Below are 21,967 nucleotides of genomic sequence, written 5' to 3'. Positions count from 1 at the left end.
TTTTACCGTCTGTCGTTTTTCTTACGCACCACCCTATTCTCCAACCGTTCTCCTCAAACTAACAATAATCGCCAACTATACAAACATTTACGTATTTTTATTAACATTTTTACACTTTTTAATAGTTACATCATAATTCGCCATTCGAATTTATTTTATACAAAGAATACGTGTATGTAGTAGCATGATAGATAACTGAATGAATCCGACAAAAGCTGCACTTTCTTTCGAAAGTACGAAATCTTTATTTTAATTTACCAAACTGTACCAAATTTACCATCTTTCTTTATTTTCGCTTTCGCTTTCGCTTTCTCTTCCTTCCCGTTCTCCCTTCTCGTTATGCACCTTTTATCCTTGTATGTACTATGCGTTCACTTACTATCTTATACAGTATTTCATGTAACTTGTTCGATATTTCATCTCGAATAAGGTATCGTACATTTCGAACAGAATAATCCGGTTGTATTTCATTATGCGTATGCGCATGCGCATACCTTTAATACTATGTCCAAGTTAATTATCGCGCCTGTTTTTTTAAAACTTTAATACATTTTTATCAACAAATCTATCCAATCGGTAGGTTATCAACAAACCTATTCTTCAAATTGTAAATATACTAAGTCGCGATAATTTCCTTTCTTCGAGCTTTCTATCAGATTATTTCGCGTTTCATTGCCCAACAGCCACGAAACATACTTTTCTCACTTTCATCAATTTTCCCTCTTATATTTTTAAACTGTACTTATACTTTTATTTTATTCCCCGGTACACGTTAATGCCAGACGAAATATCTACGTAAATACATTAAATAGAACAATTAACCAGCTAACTATTGAAATCACAAATTATGCCTTGACAACCTTTTCATTCATATTTATATTGATATTGCTAATGGATATCGATGATGTAAGATAAATTAATTGTTTAACATCAGTACAAGTTACTTGTACTATTAATTTTCTTTAAAAAGTTCATGTTTTGTGCGCATACAACGGACACTCCCTTTGGCATTAACGTCGAATATTTCATTTTCATCTTCTTCCCTTTTCTTTTTTTTTTTTTTGACGTTACAATTATTTCAAATTTCCTCGATTTGCCTTCTCTGAATTTCATCTGAGCCATAGTTTCAATCGAAGGGCATCTACACCGTTCAAGTAATACCGAAATAATCGCTTATCGCGCACGAAACCAAGATTTTCGTACAAACGTAATGCTGGTCGATTAGTAATTTCCGTTTCCAATACTACTTCGTCAGCATTGTCTTCCACCATTGCTTGGATCGCCCTTCTTACCAGATTCGAGCCAATCTTCCGTTTTCGATATTTTACATCGACCGCTAACATTGCAATATATCCACGTTTTATCACCTTTCTGTGGATGTCCAGCTTGCAGACAATGGCACCAACACACTCGTCTCCGTGCATCGCCTTGACGAACAAAAAGCAAGAGTTTTCTGTAAATTCTACACATGCAAGACAAACGAATCCAACCAAAGCTGGCCAATATTTTCTTTTTCTTTTTCTTTTTCTTTTTCTTTTTTTCCCCATTTCTTCATCAACATTTCTAAAGTTGAAAATTTTGTTAATCGCCCTCTCTTTGTCACGCATGCGTGCACAAACATACAGATACATATACGTAACATTCTGTTTTTAACTTTTCTCTACAGTACTAATGCTGTTTGAATATATTTCATACTTTTATATGTAAATATACATACCAGGAAGCATAATTTTGGCCAGTTATGGATAAAATATCTGTACGTGTAAATAGAGTAGGGTTCGCTTAGGTCCTTTTGTATTAATTTCATTATGTCAGGCATTTGTAATTCGCTCGTGTAACTAACATACTGGATGTTGTCATCCTTCTTTCCCAGAGGCAACGTATCAGTTTTACCTAAACATGCAGAGAACAAAGAGAAACCATAATAATACACGTGTAAAAACATCATTTGCATAGACTTTATGGAAAACAAAATATTTTCTTTTCTTTCTCTTTCCTGTCTTGCTAGTACATTTACTACTCTATTGCCTATTACCTATCGCCTATTGTATATCGTTTATCAATGCTAATAGATATAAAATTAAAGTCATTTTTTATATTAATAATGTTGCAATCTCAAACAAACAAATACTTTGTAATCAGAGTAAGATATCCCTGTAAAAGCAAAGCTTTTCATTTCCTCGTACCGTGTTGGTTTAAGCGACTAGTTTCCATACTTTGAGATTCTGGAAGATTAGTGGTACTGGCAGTTCTTTCAGGTGAATTACAAATACCATTCACTCGAGATATTCCATTTGTATGCGTTGCTTCTCCATACGTTTCAGTTGTTTTCAAACAAAGCCGAGATTTAAAGTCTAGAGTAGTAATGTCTATCAAGGTGTTTTCACTTTTTTCTTTGATGCTACCTTGTTCAGCCTTGGATTCATTTCCATCTGTAATACTCTCCGTTTTAATGTTTTCCATTTCTTTTAATTCTCCAAATTTCCAAGAGCTCGAGTTTCACTTTATTAAAATATATTTATATATACATATATATATATATATATATATATATCTCTCTCTCTATATATGTATATACATATATATATATATATATATAGTTTAGTTAACGAATTTCGGAGGTAATAGTTTTTACACTTTTTCTGTACAATCAGCTACCGTGGCATTAGAACTGTTACACGTTATATAGACTTTTCAATCGGATTTTCATAATTACGGTAAACCATGTGATTTTTAACATTGATTTTATCTTAAAATACGAAAATTCCAAGTATACCTACGAACGACGGACACCATATTGAATTTTATCTAATCACTGCTAAAAATTAAACATAAACAATGATTTTATAAGAAAAAACAACCATATCGTGAATAGTAACAGATTATTTCTATGGAAATACGACATTTTATTATTTAAGGAGCATACTCATGGTACATACACATATTTATCCTCTTGATCTCTGTTAATTGTTAACAGAGGGCAGCCGAGTTTTCACAAGACGAAAGCCTTGCTATCTTTAACATACCTATGCACACCTAACACCTAGGACCTAGCCACGATCCCGATACGATGGGTGAGTTGTTTCATTTTACTACCAGTATCATATTCATCGTTTTCAATCCACATTTTCTAGTTAACAATTGGCGATAACTAATCATCAGTGGGTTCTAAAAGCATTATATTCTCTCAATTAAATATATATTATTTTGATAAGTTTTACTGGTTAAGTGGAACAACAATCTCTATATATGTATCCATGGTTTTGATATCTCATTATTTTTTCATCAAATATATTTATTATTCTTATTATTACTATTATTATTATTATTATTATTATTGTTGTTATTATATAAATTCTTATATCAATTTTATTGTTAGTTTCTTCTTTTTTCCAAACAGTAAGGAATTGGCGATATTTAATAAATAATTGAAAGTGCATGATTTTTATCTTCGTTGCCATATTTTCTTCACTTTTTTCGCTCGAGTTTCAATGCTTTAACTTTAACTGTTTTAAATGGTATTAAATTAAAAAAAGAAAAGAAACAATCAACAATTATTATATGTAGGTATTTCTCGCGATCATTGGCATAAAAGACGGGCTACCGGAGGCAAAAGAAAACCGCTTCGTAAAAAGAGGAAGTTTGAGTTAGGACGTCCGGCTGCAAATACGAAACTTGGAGCTCAACGTATTCATACGGTATTATCATTGTCGTCATTTTTGCAGTATTTAAAATAAAACATTTGGTATTATTAATGATAGTTCACTTTTGAGAAGCATTTATCAAAGTAATACCAATAAATTTATATACATATGTATTAAAAAAGAAAAAAATTTATAATATTTTAATATTATTTGATCATGAGATGATGACTACCTTTACCTACTCTGAATGATGTCGTGTTGACAAATATTCCACAGCGTGCTGAGCATAATTAATTATTACCCATATAATAGGTATGTAAAGTATCTAAAAAAATTAATCGAGTTTTTATGTCCGTGTAAATCAGGTACGTACAAGAGGTGGTAACAAAAAGTATCGAGCGCTTCGGTTGGATACAGGAAACTTTTCATGGGGATCAGAATGTAGTACTAGGAAGACACGTATTATAGACGTGGTTTATAACGCATCGAATAATGAATTAGTAAGAACTAAAACTCTGGTAAAAAATGCAATTGTTACCATTGATGCAACACCTTTTAGACAGTGGTATGAAAGCCATTACGTTTTACCGCTAGGTCGTAAGCGAGGTGCTAAGCTGGTAAGAAACTAGGATTATATTTTTTCTTTTTTTTTTATTTTTTAATATATTAATAGAAAATTATTAAATATTTTAATGAAGAGTTATACACGTATGTAGACCGAAGCCGAGGAAGAAGTTTTAAACAAAAAACGCTCGAAAAAAGTAGAAGCTAAATACAAAGCGAGACAACGATTTGCCAAAGTCGAACCTGCTTTGGAAGAACAGTTTGCCACCGGTCGTGTACTCGGTAAGCAGCATTTCTAAATATGATAAGTTGTCTCTATCTTGGAAAAAGTACAATACGTACCGCTATAATCCCTTCTACTTATTCGTCGTAATGTTAATTTGAAATGTCGTTACATTTTCATATGCTACTTTTTTATTTTCCGATGTATGTAATTCAACTTTAGAATGCATTATGGACGACACACGGTTCGTATAATAAAATAGCAGTGAAGCATAATGAATATTATTGTACGAATATTACTGAAAATAATTTGCAGAAAAACTAACTAAATTTGAATCAGTGAACAAACAGAAATAGGAATATTCAGACGAATTCTAATCGAATTTATAATTTTATTTATTAACTTTCAAATTTCAGCTTGTATAGCAAGTAGACCTGGACAGTGCGGTCGAGCGGATGGTTATATACTCGAAGGAAAAGAACTAGAATTTTATATGAGAAAAATTAAAAGTAAAAAAGCTAAATAAACATGTAATCAAAGTTGGCTAATAGTTAATTTTTTTTATTCCATGATAGTTTCTCAAGTTGAAAATTCATTCGTTGAAGCAGTGCTCGCATACCGCATACGCACACGTATCTTCTTTCTTGTTATTAACTATTTTATATATAGCACAATAATATATTGCGATAGAAAAGAAAATTCTCTGTCGTACTCTATAACAATGATCGAGCATACGTATCAAGAAGGATAATTTAAAGAAGAAATTTACTTTTACATCGGAGAAAAATGAAAAACCGAAAGCTAAATAAATATGAATAATCTGTTTCAACGCGTATACTGTTCTAAATATTGTTTACACTTATGTTCACCACGTGTATACTCGGTAAAGAAAAAGATATCGCATACTTACACATCTGAACAACAGATCCAACAAAGAAATTTCGGTTAAAAAAATGAAACATAATCAATAAAAACCGCATTACGTAAGTATTTTGTATCTTGTACGTTTTTTGAAAACATACATTCAAAATTTACTCAATGCAATGTGTAAATTATTTTATATTTATGTACAATATTACTAATATGAAAGTTAAACAATTCTTAACATAATAATAATAACAATAATAATAATAATAATAATAATAATAATAATAATAATAATAGTAATGTTATATAAAATCCAATAGTCATTGCAGAAACATTCACGTTTTGTTTGTACATTGTTCCATTGAAGTATAATATCCACTGAAATGTATGTATGAACACTAGACTTTTTTCGATAAACGAAAAGCAGTTTCCTTCCCGCAGCTTACTCGATGCGCTTATTTTTCCTTAGATGCGAGAAGAAGAGGATAAGTAGCATTATAAATATCGCATTACGTTTAATTGCTGTTCGTGCAATCAACAACTACTTCTCTACAACCGAGAGAAGCCTAACTTGCCAACGTAGCCATACACGTACTATCGTAATATAGTTGTCGTACATTTTTCTTTCTTTTTCTATTGATCTTTCGCAGAATAATTGTTAACAGTTCTTCGTATTTACGTAAAGACTTGGGTATCTATTATTCTTTCGTTTCTTTCTTTTTTTCTATATACTTAAAAAAGAAAAGAAAAGAAAAGAAAAAGCTAATTTTCTACCTAAAAGGTGATACGCTATGATGAAGTTTCGATATCTTCTTTAGAGCAAGACAAAGATAGGGATCCTGATATCTCATTCAGTTTGTTATGTGATAACTCATATATCTTGCCAACAGAGCTGCTTACTCTGATATTATGATTCTGAAAAATATATAGGAAATTTTTGGAACATTATATTTTTTTAGAAATTATACAAAAGATTTCTATTTACATGTTATAATTTCTCGTTTCTCCTATGTGATTCTCGAATTTGTCGAAACGTAAAGAGCAGTATGAAGGGTCCAAAGGCATACTCACGATCAGTGTAAGTTAAAAGGTGATAAAATCTATCTTTTAATTTTACTCCGAACGAAGAAAAGAAAAAGTGCCACCAAGTCTTGCATAATATGCATGAATTATAATTGAAGCAAACGTTACTCCTTGAATAAATATATTTTTTTTATTTCTGGCGTTAGAAAGGACAAAAAAATAAAAAGCATGTATAAAGTACTACATATTCCGTTTTAACGCTGTATAACGAGAACGTTTACGTCTAAACGCAAGACGCGAAGAACCGTGCAACAATAAAATTATAACGTGGTATAATTAAAACTTGGAGAAACAAGTATTTATAATTTATTAAAGTTGTGGCTTCGATTTCAGGGACTTACACCGATGTGTGCTCTAGGCCCTCCAAACTATGTCTGACGTCGCATGCGGTGTATTTATCATAAGTCTGGGCATCACCTGCTGCTGCTGCTGCTGTTGCTGTTGCTGTTGCTGTTGTTGTTGCTGCTGCTGCTGCTGCTGCTGATGATGATGATGATTTGAATTTGCACTGGAACTGGTAACGATAGTAGTAAACGAAGGTTTTTGAGCGCATGTTCTCATATGCATTGGCCAATGCGATTGTTGACAAGGATAATCGCAATATGCTGTGTTCCAACAACAGTAAAATAACGCTTCTCGACCACACATTGCACACCATTGTTTACGTTTAATTTCTTCGATACATCGTAATTTTTCTTCTTCGGCTTCTCGACGAGTTTCTTCGATAGCGCGTAAGCGTTCAGCTTCTAAACCTGCTTTCATTTCTCTTAGTACTCTATCTGAAATACATAAGAAACATCGTTTATAAGTCTGGGTAAAATATAAAACGATTATAGTATATCATGTATATAATGCGCAACGTACCGGTATTATGTTTTAATTCGGCTAATTGTTGTTGATGTTCCCATCTCATACGTTCGATTTGTAATCGTAAAAAATGAACGGTCGCTTGATGATTATCAGACGTAATACTCTCGCAATTCTGAGTTTCTTGTGCTGCCTCTTTGTACGCTTCTTCCATTAACCGAGCCATTCTTCTGGCCAAGTCTTGAGCACCATGATATAAACGAGCACTGATAGGCCCTGCTTGAGGCGGTAACATCTGGTATTCGATACAATTTTCAGCCTGATGGGTAACAGGGATGCTGTGCATCACAGAATCGATCGAATTTGATAATGCGTTCACCTGTGCGGCGGATGTATGCGGAATAAGTTGCGGACAATTACGATTCTTATTAGGAAACGACTTTCTAGCTTTGCTTTCCTTTTTTCCTGTTTGATGCGACATTTGCGTCAAACCTTTCGAAGGTTGATGACGAGTTGTCGAAACATCGCTGCGTTTCTCTTTTTCAATCGTTTGCGAGCTATTATCAGCAGGCCTTTTAACGATATTAGGCATCTCATTGTTCGCGACAAAAGGTAACGTATCAGCAGATTGATCCGTAGAAGAAGCTGTTTTATTAACGTCATCGGTATCACCTTCTTCTGATTTGTTGTTAGACGAAACCAAAGTGACTGATGATATCGAATTATTATTATTATTATTATTATTATTGTTGTTGTTGTTGTTGTGAGAATTTATTGAGGCATTCTTGGACGACGTGAAATCGCAATCTTTAACTTTGCTGTTTGGCTCTATCCTTACCACCGCTTTCTCTTTTCCATCGATTTCGATTGATTTTAAAGCTTTCTCAGCATTTATTTTATCGACAATTCTCGTTTTTGGTTTATAAACTTTTATCAGACTTTTGGTAGCTTTAAAATTATTTTTCGACGAATTTGGCAAGCTCTGACCAACGTTCCCTTTATTATTAACATTTGTTTTTAAAAAAGATTCCTGTTTGGTTGTTTGAACATCGTTATCGTTCGTCGAGCGCTTGTTTAGAGACGATGTTATCAGTTGCTTCGATAGATTTTCTTCATTTTTTCTGTTATCTTTCGTTACCTTTTCAGAATTATTACTTTGTTCCAGCGGCGTTATTGTTGTCGTATCAGATTCGTTTGAATTCTGTTTAATCGTGCTACTTTCATTTCCATCCTCGTTCGCATTAATTTTACTCGTAGTTGGTTTTACTTCTTCTCTCTTTGTCGTTTTTAAATTCGTCGCCGACGAATTCTTATCGATTTCTACATATTTTTTATTACTTTCCTTTGTCACCAAACGATCCATGCTCCTAGAAGCATTCGAACTGTTATCTGTACCCCCGATTTCGTTCAACTTATCAGATTCTTCTACTACCTTTTTACAGGCTGGTAAGTCGTCATCATCTATTTTCTTTTGTTCGGTAACTTGGTCAACATCAGCAATTGAAATTCTATTCATTTCGATGTCAGAGGTGGTGGTGGTGGTGGTGGTGGTATCTGCTTTCTCTGAATCGCTTTGCGCCTTAGCCTTAACGTGTAATCGTTTTTTGAAAAATTGCTTTTTCTTAGGAATCAAAAATTGCGAAGATATGTAGTTATTAGAACGAAGTGGATCATAGTTTGGTAACATTAATTTTATTTGCGATGGATCGTGTGGATTGTATTGTACTTTAGGAGGCGCAAATTTAAATTGACCAAACACAAGTTCCAGTTTTCGACAGTGACGAGTAATTTCTCTAACGCATTCTTCCATGTCCAATTTTCTTTTTCGTGGTAACGGTACGGGAGGGTCTTCCGAATATAAATATAAATCTCGAGGCGAAACCCATGCACGATCATGTTCACCGAAGAAACGTACGTCTACGTAACCTTGAGAATTGATTCGAGGCATAGCTTTGGCTGGCCAAAATGGAAAACCTTTCAATTTCGCCCACACAAGCGGATGAGGACGACGGCAAGGTTCGATAAACCACGATGGCTGTGGTCTTGGTAAGTTCCTTCCATGGGCGTAACAATCAGGACAAGCTTCGATTTCCGATACTTCTTGACGTGCCAGTTTGATAATCTGTTTCGCTGCGTTCGTCAACTTGGACGTATCGGCGTACACACCGCCGCCTGTTTAAATAATTTCAACCAAACTGTTAATTATATCGAGGTTAGCCTATTTAATATAACGAAACTTGTAATATAAGATATACCATGTTACGTACACGTGTTAAAGACAATACAATTGTGTTGTATCCATTTGGCGTCGGCCATAAACGCATCCGTACTACCGTACAATTTAGCCCGAACATTTGACTCCAAAAGGCTCAAATCCATCGGTTTTACTACATAGTCTAGATAATTTGGGGCTTCGGACGCTTCAACTGGTTTCCAAAATGGTTCCGACTGTGAGAAAAATTAATTTCGCTTAAATCCAATTGCCAGGGTAAATAAAATTATAAAAAAGACGACGCGAATGTTAACGCGAATATTAACGAAGAGTTAATACACATACACCTGGATATTCTCTCATTCTTTCAACTACGTGTTTCAATAATAAACACAACTGATCAACCGATAACTGTGCCATAGCAGTAGAACGTGTTTCTGCATTTTCTGCTTTCAAAATAGCCGCACATTCGCCGCATATCCAATTTTGGATAATCGACTGTTGCATTCCTATACATCTGCGATGCCACGATCGAGGACAAGCACTGCAATGTGCTTCTACGGATTCTTTGTGGCATCGCCAACAAAACCGATCGTTTGTACTTTTTTTCTTTCGCTTACTTCTAGCATTATTTTCCTCTGATAATAACAAATCTGTTTCTTGGACGCTAAAAAAATTAATCAATCAATCAATCAATCAAATGATGGCATAAAAAGAAAAAGACTATCTACATATACTTACACGGTATTTCGTCTTTTTCGTTTAAGATTGTTTCCAGTTCTAATTATAGTTTCAGTCGCATTAGTATTTTTACTAATCTTTGAATCATTTTCCGCTATTTCCGAAGACATTACATCCGAACTTTCTCTACTCTGTACATACTCTATTTTATCTGTTGTCAGTTTAACTTGTTTCTTATCATTTTCCAGAATAATAACTTCATCCTCGTTTCTAATTTTCTTCTGATCACAGTTTGTTGCATCCAATGTAGTAGTACCTTTAACGGCACTTTTCACGTTTACAATTAAAGTTTCGTTTTCCTTCTTGCTAATCACATCTGTACAAGAAGCTTGTTGATCTTGCGTCTGCTGTGGTGGTGGTAACTGTGAATGATCCTTTTGCAATTCACGTATCATCGGACTTTGTTGATACTTGGAATTCGTAAAATTTTTCTCCTTCTCTGTCGACGTCATTTTCACTCATTGCACGTGTTTAGTTGAAAACATATATGTTTACTTAAACATAATAAAAGAAAAGAAAAAACAAGACAATTAGAAATTTTGATAGATGAAACGATATTTATTAATGATTATGAAGAAAAATGTTGTTTACTAAAATATTATTTAACTTAGTTAAATTAATAAACGGAAAATATCATCCATCTAGTATAACTATACTATACTATTCGGTATAACATGTAACATTATAGAAGTTTATGCAACAAATAAAAAACAAGAAATAGGAAAGATCAGAATAAAAGAGGCGCGTGGTGAGCAATTTTTCTTTTTTATTAATTATACGTTAAAAATAGATTTTACATTTTTGGAAAGTACGTTACATAAAATTTCATCTTATTCAATTGGATATATAAAATAGAAAAAATCTACGTTAACTAAAGAAAGAAAATGCTCTAGTTGCATTAATATTATATTAAATATTGATTAATAACAGTATGATGTAAAGAATGTAATAACAGAAACTATAGAAAAAAGTTTAAAGCTATTTACATACATATGTAAGTATATCTACCAGTATAATGAACAGAGACAAAATAATTACTCTCTATAGAATTCATACATGAAACCAGAAGATAAAAGGTAAAAGTATTTCGTCTGTTTTCTGGTAATTTCTATCGCTTCTATAATTTATTATAGACCGAAGTGAAACAAACCACTTTAATAGAAATCCTAAACAACATGGACAAACGAGATATAATATCACTTACCAACACGACATTGCATCAAAACCGTGAGCATTCCTTCCCCTTCCTACGTGCCGATCTTCTTACCGCTTGTGTCTCCATCCTTCGGCAGTATTTTTAGTCAGCAAAAGCACGTGGTGATTGAAATTTCCAAGCTATTATAAACAATGTTTATTAATTTCGATAATGTTTATTAATTATAATAATATTACAATCTACTACGTACCTATGCGCGTATGATGCGCATTTAAACCTTTGTTATACGCATCTGTGTCCGCGTCCGCGCGTGTCTCTATATACATAAATATATACTTATGTATAATTTATCATAAATAAATAAACAAAATACATTTAATTGTAATTGCATTGCTATTTATATATGCATATTTACTTGTTCATCTATTCATCTTTGAATGCAACAGTCATTCGATAAGAACGACAATTCATTTCCTTTTCTTTATTAACAAAGGTTATATATTTCACCAGTAATTGGTTTAAACGTTTCAGACAACTCAGTGCTGGGCAATCCGATGCGAATTTGTTCTATAACAATTTCGAAAAACAATTAGTTTAAAGATTATTGTCAAAGCGTTATATGTATGTACATACATACATATGTAAATAAGTACTATATATATGTACACATACATATATGTATTTATATATGTACATCAATCTGTAACATTTGTTAAAAACATTAAGTATTTTGTATTTGCCAAACGTATACGTTTTGATTAAAATATAAATGTACAATACTCATTATTCATCTAGTATTAAATCTCACCATATTTTTTTACAAATGCACTGAATAAACAACAAATAACAGTACGCAACATTATTCTGTAGTGTGTTAGGTTATACTAGGATATATATGGTATACATATATTGTATATATATATTTCAGGAGAGTCCATAACTGGGGAAAAAACCAATTTTCGTTCTTTCGTGCGCATCTTCGCCCTGATTGACGATACTCCCACTCCCATACGGTTGCGCGCAGCGTCGCTGAGGCGTCCCCACGCGGTGCATCTGCGCGAAAGCGCATCATTTCGAGTGTATAACGGGTAGGATGGTTTTTTACTCACGTGAAATCATTCTGTATTCTTCCTATTCAACCGTATTATCGTTTTACCCCGTATATTAAACTCACTGTTAACGGAGTGGGAGTTTCGAGGCTCGCTAAGTTCTCCCACCATCTTCGAACCTGCGCGAATTAGTTATGGACTCTCGTGGAATGAAGTAATGTAAGTTAGGTTAGTTTATGAGACGGGTAGCGTGCTTCCCTCTATACATTCTTCTACACACAAAGTAACTTGAAGCCATATCAGTTTAAAACCGCTCAGTTTTACATACGCATAACATTTCAACAAATGGATTTTTTTTATTCTATTCGTTGATTACTATTCGACTGTCGAAAAAGAGATTCTACAATATTTGATCCGTCAAAGTAAAGTTCAATCGTCTTTCCCGTAGCCTGAAGGCTTGTACATATTTAGAACTTGATCTGCCAGATGTCGCTCGTCTCCCACAACTTTCCAAACTTCCATTTAACTTGAACAAAAAAATTGCATCTCTCCCGATCTCTCGTAATCGTAGCACAGCTGATCCATTAATGTCACATGCGATAATCAGCTATACATTGCTGGATATGAAATAACAACTGTGAGGAAACGGTATATGCACTTTGGAGTTGTTACTCGTATGCAGTTATAATAATAATCAAACCGTTCCTTCTTCTGTATTATGTACATACAATACATAGTGAAGTGTTTAAGAGAAATGTATCAATAAAATTGTTCGTTGATATTAGATGGGTTCGAGATACGAAAAATAGCGGATATCGACAAAGAAAAGTATAAACTATTCGAACCATATCCGTTGACTTCTTCTCATCATCAGTCCCGATTATTGTTCAACTATAGCCAGCGGTTATGGTATATTTATCGAGTGTTTGGGGTATGGGAGAGACTAAATCGGAGTGTCACAATACAAATAGTTCTTCCTCCTTTTTACAAGAAAATGACGAAGAAGTTGCATTGTTGCCACTTAAGAATCAGGTGAGGCAATATTTTGTTATTCGTCGATGACGCCATTGTTTCAACAAAACATCATCTTCAAATCGAAATCGAAATCGAAATCGAAATCGAAATGTGTTGTTATCATTTGTTTCTTATTGTTTAACTGTACAGTTTAACTTTACGCGTAACGTTTATTCTCGATGTTAGAAATTGTAATTGTAATTGTTGTTGTTGTTGTTGTCGTCGTTGTTGTTAATTTCTTAGTATATGTGTATTACAATAAAGTAACAATTATTGTTTTGGTCTTAAATAAAAAAAATCAGTTTGTGTCATGTCTATACTTTTGTTGAGTCTAATTACACACAGTGAAAGGTGAAGCAACTTATGAATAAATACATAGCCTTTGTTTACAATATAAGGCTTGATAATAGTGTAATAAATTAACTGAAATAAGAGAAAAGTAACCAATAGCGTTGTACCAACGAATAACTTGATACTTGATGTTATACGAACATGTATTTTATTACATTTTGAGACTTTAACGCAGCATCTTTTGTAGGTTGGTGGACATACAAGATTACTTTTACTCAATCAAAATACTATTTGCAAGCCATTAAACTGCAAGGAACTTGATTTTTATCAAAACATTCCACAAGATATACAAATTTTTGTTCCAAAATTTAAAGGTAAGGCATCTTAAATGTTTTGTACCCCTTCATCCTGCCTGTTGCAAAAAATATTTTAATCCTTGCTCCTTATGTCTACCTCTTTTACTTTCTCATTGCTGTATTTGTTCAAAATGATCACGTATCTATGTTTGTTAATAATAATAATAATAATAATAATAATAATAATAATAAGGCAAAGCGATTTTCAAGAATATAGTAATAATATTTCTTTGTTCTTTGTTCCTGTAGGGGTACTTCAAGCTTCCAATAGCGGCGAGATCACATTGGATAAGCGTTACAGTCCTAGCTTCAGAGAACAAGATAATAGACAGGGACACGGCTCGACTAAAAGGAAACGGGACGACGTGTTGAGGTAAATTCTCTTCTATATTGGAAATTTTGAACGAAAAAATTGATATTTTATATCGCATTTTCTAGGATGAAAATTCATCGTGATAACACTTTAACAGGATTACTGAAACCAGACCCAAATTTGGACAGTGCATCGAACAGACAATGTATGTACGTCGTTATATTTAAAAAACAATATATTATTACAACAATATAAAATGAAATGAAACGAAATGAGAATGATTTATAAATCCTGTAATTATGTAATTAGATAGACCGTTTTATTTCAGTTCCTTTTCTTTTCCATATTCTTCTCCATTGTAATTTATTTGAAAACCGAACGAGTTTCTCATAGATTTGAACAAAGAAAACGCGTTACCTTTCTGTCAAAATAGATTTCCTTCTGTTGGAAAATATAACATCTCAATACACTCATCCATGTATATTGGATCTAAAAATGGGAACCAGACAGCACGGAGACGATGCATCTGCCGAAAAACGAAGTAAACAAATTGCAAAGTGTGCTGCTAGTACATCAGCCTCTTTGGGCGTTCGGCTGTGTGGAATGCAGGTTTGTTATCGCATGAAAACGTTTAACCAAGTACAGAAACGAAGCTTAATCTTTTTTATTACTTTTAAAATGTAAAAGTTTCCGATAATGTAACGATATCAAACGGAGTAGCAATGAAGTATAAAAGAAGGATTACTAATACTTTTTATAGGTGTACCAAGCAGATAGCAATCATTATGTGAAAAAAGACAAGTATTGGGGCAGAGAATTGAACGAAGAAGGTTTCAAAGCAGCGTTGTATCGCTTTTTTCACAATGGTTTTTGCTTACGAACATTAGTTATCGAAAAAGTGGTGTCTCGGTTAGAACAATTACGACATGCCATCGAAAGGCAAAGCAGCTATCGATTTTACTCGTGGTAAGTACATTTGCCAAGTATGTAGAATGATTATTGAAGTATGTTGATGAAATATTTTTAATTTACATGTAAAAATATCTATGTACATACACGTAACTGTACATACATACATACATATATGTACGTAGAAGGTAGTAAAAAGGTGATTTAAAGGCAGTGTATGTGGTATATCTGAAGGTAAGAACACGATGATCGGAATGTTATTAATCGATTGAAACACGTATTGCAGTTCGTTATTAGTTGTTTACGAGGGTTGTCAAACGGACGACGAATCGTCGGGACACGATCGATCTTCGACCACGTTACGGATGGAAGAAGAATCAAGCGATTCTAGTTTCATCGACGATTGTCCTAATAGTTCGGAAGCTTGTTACGATGGTGACACAAGTAATAGTTCCACAGACTATAATGTTTCGATTCAAGAAGAAATCAGCCGAACGACTTTGCAAAAGGAACTTGACGGAACAACCGCTAGAGATGGCAAAAATATAACCAATTTTTATCCTACAAGGTTTGTCATCAATTATTTTTCTTCTTTTACATATTAGCAGAGAAATGATGTTGGTTCACATTTACGGAAAAGAAAGATGGCTCGTTCCATTTCGACTTGCCGATCAAAGCTTTTTACTTGTACTATGAAATTTCGAAAGATTCTTACGTTTCGTTGCATTTCGATGAAAAATAGCCCGTTCAAACACACACACATACACACACACACACACACACACACACACACACACACACACATAGTGTTTGCGAATTTTCTTTTTCTTTTTATTTTTTCGATTGAAAGTAAATAAAAGAGTGTAAGATTATTTTTTCTTTCTTCAGACAATCGAGTCGGTATGGAATGGCCCAAATTAAATTCCTAACGTTGCGATGTTCCGAAAGTAAAATTGATAAAAACAGTCGTTGAACATTAAACGTTTGTCTTCATTCGTCCGTTTATGTATTTATTTATTTCTCTACTGATTTATATTCATCAATCAACTCTTTTACTTATTTAGCTATCTATTTCTTTGTTTCTGTATATACATATATATTTATTTCGATGTATTGCAACACTAGGAATCTAATAAAGAGGTAAACGTTACCTTTGGTAGTAACATAACATAACGTAATAATAACAACAACAACAATAATAACAACAATGAAACTGGAATCAATATACATACAGGGTGTCCCATCTAAATCGTTACAGAGCTCTTATTCCGTAATTATTAATGATATGGAAAAAGGGGGTCTATGTTTTGACCGAAGTGAAAAATCTTTTGCATTAAACCAATTTTTTGTATCATGAATAGTTACGGAATAAGAGCTCTGTAACAGTTTGGATGAGACACACTGTTATACTTAACTCTCCGATATTTTTGAAAAAAAAAAAAAGGAATCACATAACGTCTGTTATCTGGTGAAGTATGTAATTAATTCATTCTTGTTTCTTTTTCTTCTTTGTGTATTCGATGAAATACTATCGAATGAAATGAATTTATCAGTTGAAATAATTAAAAAGAACTAGTCAATGAGGATGTTGCTATTTTATCACGTGACATACTCCATCAGACAATTGGAGGGTTATTTGTTACAATGATTCTTAAATATTATAATATTATATATAGTTTACATCGAACACAGCTTTTGTTAAAAATCGGTTTAGAGGAAATATCGCATTTTCAGTAATTTATCGTATTCATCTGTAATCGTTTATCTCCTTTTATAAGTTGGAGATGAAAAGTTTGTACGTACATGTGTTGAAAGTGCGATATTTTCCTAATTTAAGCATGTATATTTCTGTGTACCATCACTTTTTAGAAAACTGCTCTTTATTACGGCCAAAGTATAATAAAGCGCGGCAATACCAGTCCCTAATCGAGCCCGATCAGTTTCTTACTAGGGGAGGATCGGAGCTGAAAGTGGTGGATTTCAAAATCCTTTCGTAGGTATATCGTTGTTCATGCGTACAGTACAGCTCTACAAATGTTACTAGGTGCGCGATTATTAATGCATTAAAACAATAAGAAAATGAACGGAACAACATACGAATCAGATAGGATCATTTACCTTATTTCACGCATACAGCTATCATATTATAGTGTGTCTGTGTGCGTATAGTTTTATGCAGAAAAGACGTGCGAGTGCGCGTGTCTGCTTGTCAGTCTGCCTGTCTATTTGCATTCATACAGCATACCTACTACATAATATGTAAGTACATATTTATGCAACATAGGCTTAATAAGAAACAATGCGTCTCGACGCCTCTTCACGTTAACAGTTTGCAACGGTATCTTATTGTACAATATTACATATCGAAGAAAAAGGGGCGAGGCGGTGTGGTACGATGATTCCCAATTTTCAAATACGCGTTAATTTAACACCTTTTACTTCTTTTCTACATGACACGCATGCACGCGTGCGATCACACGTCTATGTTTTTGTATTTCAATTAATCAAACTCACTTTTTATAATTATCTAAAGAAAGTAGTATATTATGTACAAGAAGTTCGGTAAACGGTGAATTTCTTCAACAGAAAACATCGTTAACTTTTATTTTTGTTCTTAGCAAGAGTAATCATCGTCAAGTGCTATACGTATTTCGAACATGAAAGTTTGAAAACGAAATGAAATGAGAATAAAAAGAAATGAAAAATGTTTCTTTTCTTCTTCTATCATTATTTACTATCGTTATCATCATCATCATCATCATCATCATCATCATAAGTAAACCATACTCTAAGAAAATTCACCATTTACTCAGCATCCTGTAATTATATAGAGAGAATCGTTAATATCTTTTATTTGTACGCCCGCTGCAGTTTTTGCCGTTATTCAGATGGTTATTCGAACAAACGAGATAAATAAGCGGTTTTATGTCGTGATCTATATTCTAAAAAATCAACAGGGTACGTAAAAGCTTTACTATGTTTTATTCCTAAATAACATCGGTACATTTGGGAATTGATATTTTCTTACGAGTGTTCTAACAATTAAACTACCAAGTTTTAATCATTTCAACGTCCATTTCAATTTCCATTGAAAAATAGGGCGAAAAACATTGGAAAGTTGTAATCAATTCGAATCAACTTCTGTTCAGGCTAAACACAAAATATGTAAATTATGTTACCACTTATCTCGAATGTAATTATTATGTAGAATCATCTTTTAATTTTCGCATGAAAATGTTAATCGGCTGGAAAAAAAGAAAGGAAGAAATAAGAAAACTTTGATAACGTGAACTTTTTGCGTACCCTATTTAATCATGGCTTACATCTTGATATATGTAATAATGAAATAAGAAAACGAAAAAAAAAAAAAAACAGAATAACTAAACGACGCCAACAACAACAATGATAACAATAACAACAGCAACAATAGGTATAATAAAGTTGTAATAATCGTAATCTCAGCAGCGAGGAGACTGTTTTCGTCGAATCTACAAACACCTTGATCGACACAATGCTCCAAACTCCCAGATACGAACAATGGATGCTTTACGGTAGTGCCAACGAGGAATATTGTTTTGGCCAGAGTTCGGATAATGCCGAAGACACCAGCTCCGACACAGAACTTGTACCAGATTGCGGAGCTAAACGACAAAGGCACGAGCACCGTTTGTTCCGCCTTTACGACAAAAAGCAGGAAGAGATTGAATATACCAGTGTGTCGAACAGGTAGAGACATAAAATCAAAGTTTTCTCGAATCGAAACGAATTGATGTATTATTATAAAAACTAATAAAGATAAAGTCGTTTGCCGAACGGTCAAATCTAAGAATCGTCGTGGGCTATCAAAAGGAAACTAGCTTCCGAACAATTGTCATATGTATCTTTCATTCTTTTTTTCTTTTCTTTTCTTTACTTTTTATTATTATTATTATTATTATTATTCATTCTTTTTGTTCTCTTTCTCTTATATGTATATGTATACATAGAATAACTGGAATTTCGTAACATAAGTAAATAAGTTGAAGAAACTTAGACGCCTCGACTTTTGAAAAGTTTAAACGTATACAAAGCGAGAGTGGGTCAGGATTGAAAATTTTTACAGCAAAGGCATCGTTTTGTTCGCAGGTATACGCCTTATTCTTATCGGACGAAGATGAAAGAAAAACCTCAAGAGGCTCGTGTCGACGTAAGAATGATCGATTTTGCGCACACAACGTTTATTCATGGTTCGACCGTTGCGTGTAATTCAAATTCTCTGGTTCATCAAGGACCGGATTGTGGTTTTTTAACCGGTCTCGACAGCCTAAGGCGTCTTCTTCTGGAAATTTTAACCGAAGGTTGACAAGTCTGTGAATTTGTATTCCCCACTGTTGAACTCGAATGTATTTATTATTATGTCGTATACAGGAAAACACAGGTGGACAGAAGATAACGATGAAATATTATCTACGCGGGTATCGCACAAACAGAAACGTAGATGACATTGACAAATCATGCGTTTCGATGACAAAACGTAGAGTTGGTTTCCACGAGACTAATATGTACATATTTGAAAGGTACCATTCGTGCGAGTTGTGTGAATATTCTGAAAGTATGCGGCTGGATGTATGTAACGATAGTTGAACGAAAACCACGGGAATAAGATGAAATTCATATGATACATATTATGCGCGCGCACACGAACACACACCTATAAAAATATACGCACATACCTTATGCAAGGTGTTCCTCTTTGCTCTAATACATAAAATATTTTTCTATCGGTTCATATGATTAAAATAACGAACGGAAAAGTTGTGCTGTTCGATACTACAAGTACGTAGGGTAAATAGTATATAACCATTAGTAGTTGTTAATCGTTGCGTCGTTATAAGCGACAGACGGAATGAAAAATTGCTTGAGAATGAAACAATGCTAGTGAACGCGACGTTTTTTATATCGTTACAGGTACATATACTTACTTGGGTTCTTTGAACTGCGTAACTTTCCCTTTAGAACTATGCGAATCAGAGCAACAGTTATAAAGATATTTATTAAAGCATTGTGATCAAGTGAGAGGCACTTTGTGTGCGTATGTGCACGCGAGCATTCATGTATATGTATTTGTATATACATATGTATATGTAGATAATGATACGTATGTATTTCTGAGTGAATGCTGTTATCCAAGTGTTGTATGTATGTATGTGTGTATTGTATCAGTAATCGAACAAAAAGGCACAGAAGAAAGAGGTTTCTTTTTTTTGTTGAAACGAACGTCTACGGTTTATTCTTTTTAGCGTTATCAGAGGTAATTCAAAGAATAGCAAATCGCAAATTCAAATTTCACGAGAAAAAAAAAGAGGAAACTTTCAATTGCGGAGTTCTTGAAATCCGAAGGATCAAGCATTTCGTTACCAATCTTTTACCTTTTTTGTTTCGTTTAGATGATGGAAAAATGGATGTTACCGCGAACATTGTTGCATATAATTGTTTGAATGATAAATTGAATCAAAAGTTAAGAGATAATTATCTATCACGTTGAAGTATAAACATGATTATTCCAAAACGTAAAATTATCAGTATTTACCGTGTATTATGCCTGGAAAATTATAAATACGAAGCGATTGTAAAAAGAAAAAAAAAATAGAAAGAAATAAAATGTTTGTAAAAATGATAAAATAGCATTTCCATCTTGATGCTACAGAAAGAAACGAAAGAAGTGCTGTTTATAATTTGAGACATACTTTATTGGGAAAGAAAATTATCCCAACATGCTGGGAACCCAATCGTAACCCTAACCGTTACATGGTAGAAAATGATCGTAGCATGCTAGGAATCCAACCGCAACCCTAACCCTTACATGGTGGAAAATTATCCTAACATGGTAGGAACCCAATCGTAACCCTAACCGTTACATAGTAGATAATTATCCTAACATGCTAGGAACCCAACCGTAACCGTAACCCTAACATGGTAGGAGACATTCTTAACATGCTAGGACCTAATCGGGACATGGTCTGTAATAGCACAAAATATTGAATACATATTTATGCAATATCAAAAAGAGATTGAATCTCTTTTTCATATTGAAATATACATACAATATTTATTCTTGATTCAAAAAGACATTTTTTTTCGAATATTTATAAAATATTTATTTCCTAACATAAAATGAATATTAATTGAATATTGGTACATCTTACATTAATTACTATATTTTACCATCTCGTATCTTTTCATCTATGGCTTGTTCGTTGTAGCCATTTGTTACTTGCGTGTGCCCCTCTATACGCCGTGCAGTCTATGTTCAGTGAGGTGTCATGGCGTCTTCCCATGTTGTAGTTGACCTGTCGTTGACTGAATTCTATTTGTGCTTCGATATGTAAGTTGTCTATTCTTGTTGTTTACATTATAGAATTGTAATATTAGTGATTGGATTGTTTAACATTTATTGAACGGTCCGTCACGTTGTACTATGTACTAATTTTGTATTCATTTCAGGTAAACTATATTTGGATTTTATTTGGTTGAATGATGACACTCCCGATGAGAGAAGAAATGTATCTCGCCCGTTACATTATAAATAGCTATTTTTCTAAGGTAAGCTAATTAGTTTGTATACATGATTTTTTCCCTTTGCATGCTGTAGGCTTATTAAGCGCTCCTCCAGAAATGAGGCAGACTTCCTTGTACGTAACAGGTATGTGTTGTATTTTTGAATGGTTTTCATGTATTAATTTATTGTGTTTCGTTTGT

At 33.4% G+C, this 21,967-nt stretch overlaps 4 protein-coding genes across 20 annotated transcripts; 2 read left to right on the top strand and 2 right to left on the bottom strand.

The window, feature by feature from the left end:
• Positions 1–82: 82 nt before the first annotated feature.
• Positions 83–2,860, bottom strand: LOC114880748 (N-alpha-acetyltransferase 30-like). Of its 3 annotated transcripts, none has more exons than XM_029197103.2 (4): positions 2,777–2,860; positions 2,187–2,502; positions 1,718–1,893; positions 83–1,427 (listed from the first exon to the last, which is right to left on the bottom strand). In XM_029197103.2, exons 2-4 carry the CDS (start codon positions 2,461–2,463, stop codon positions 1,110–1,112), a joined length of 771 nt encoding a protein of 256 aa, XP_029052936.1. In that variant the 5' UTR covers positions 2,464–2,502; positions 2,777–2,860; the 3' UTR covers positions 83–1,109. The 3 variants fall into 3 exon arrangements, with proteins under 3 accessions (XP_029052936.1, XP_029052938.1, XP_029052935.1); XM_029197105.2 differs by having other exon boundaries at positions 2,187–2,432; positions 2,781–2,811; XM_029197102.2 differs by lacking the exon at positions 2,777–2,860 and having other exon boundaries at positions 2,187–2,770.
• A 117-nt stretch (positions 2,861–2,977) lies between these two features.
• Positions 2,978–4,974, top strand: LOC114880750 (40S ribosomal protein S8). The gene is made up of 5 exons (XM_029197110.2): positions 2,978–3,074; positions 3,568–3,698; positions 4,010–4,261; positions 4,361–4,490; positions 4,848–4,974. The coding sequence occupies exons 1-5, from the start codon at positions 3,071–3,073 to the stop codon at positions 4,955–4,957; spliced, it is 627 nt and encodes a 208-aa protein (XP_029052943.1). The 5' UTR covers positions 2,978–3,070; the 3' UTR covers positions 4,958–4,974.
• Positions 4,975–5,470: 496 nt separating this feature from the next.
• On the bottom strand, positions 5,471–12,758 carry LOC114880739 (protein kinase C-binding protein 1). 6 transcript variants are annotated; one of them, XM_046286492.1, is made up of 10 exons: positions 12,675–12,758; positions 11,713–11,864; positions 11,548–11,613; positions 11,346–11,476; positions 10,142–10,635; positions 9,746–10,067; positions 9,456–9,636; positions 7,246–9,360; positions 6,799–7,160; positions 5,471–6,216 (listed from the first exon to the last, which is right to left on the bottom strand). In XM_046286492.1, exons 5-10 carry the CDS (start codon positions 10,591–10,593, stop codon positions 6,088–6,090), a joined length of 3,561 nt encoding a protein of 1,186 aa, XP_046142448.1. In that variant the 5' UTR covers positions 10,594–10,635; positions 11,346–11,476; positions 11,548–11,613; positions 11,713–11,864; positions 12,675–12,758; the 3' UTR covers positions 5,471–6,087. The 6 variants fall into 6 exon arrangements, with proteins under 6 accessions (XP_046142448.1, XP_046142447.1, XP_029052900.2 ...); XM_046286491.1 differs by lacking the exon at positions 12,675–12,758 and adding an exon at positions 12,106–12,193; XM_029197067.2 differs by lacking the exon at positions 12,675–12,758 and adding an exon at positions 12,106–12,193 and having other exon boundaries at positions 5,471–6,213.
• Positions 12,322–20,890, top strand: LOC114880744 (inositol hexakisphosphate kinase 1). Of its 10 annotated transcripts, none has more exons than XM_046286503.1 (11): positions 12,322–12,385; positions 13,132–13,378; positions 13,899–14,025; positions 14,257–14,380; positions 14,446–14,525; positions 14,754–14,929; positions 15,081–15,286; positions 15,516–15,797; positions 18,692–18,955; positions 19,355–19,566; positions 19,637–20,890. In XM_046286503.1, the coding sequence occupies exons 2-11, from the start codon at positions 13,253–13,255 to the stop codon at positions 19,708–19,710; spliced, it is 1,671 nt and encodes a 556-aa protein (XP_046142459.1). In that variant the 5' UTR covers positions 12,322–12,385; positions 13,132–13,252; the 3' UTR covers positions 19,711–20,890. The 10 variants fall into 10 exon arrangements, with proteins under 10 accessions (XP_046142459.1, XP_046142458.1, XP_046142457.1 ...); XM_046286502.1 differs by lacking the exon at positions 12,322–12,385 and adding an exon at positions 12,394–12,565; XM_046286501.1 differs by lacking the exon at positions 12,322–12,385 and adding an exon at positions 12,394–12,574.
• The last annotated feature ends 1,077 nt before the right edge of the window (positions 20,891–21,967 follow it).

This window comes from Osmia bicornis, chromosome 7, assembly GCF_907164935.1.
Source record: "Osmia bicornis bicornis chromosome 7, iOsmBic2.1, whole genome shotgun sequence".
In the NCBI taxonomy this organism is placed as follows: Eukaryota; Metazoa; Arthropoda; class Insecta; order Hymenoptera; family Megachilidae; genus Osmia; species Osmia bicornis.
Note: the sequence above shows the minus strand (reverse complement) of the source record. Positions and strands in the feature narration are given on the sequence as shown.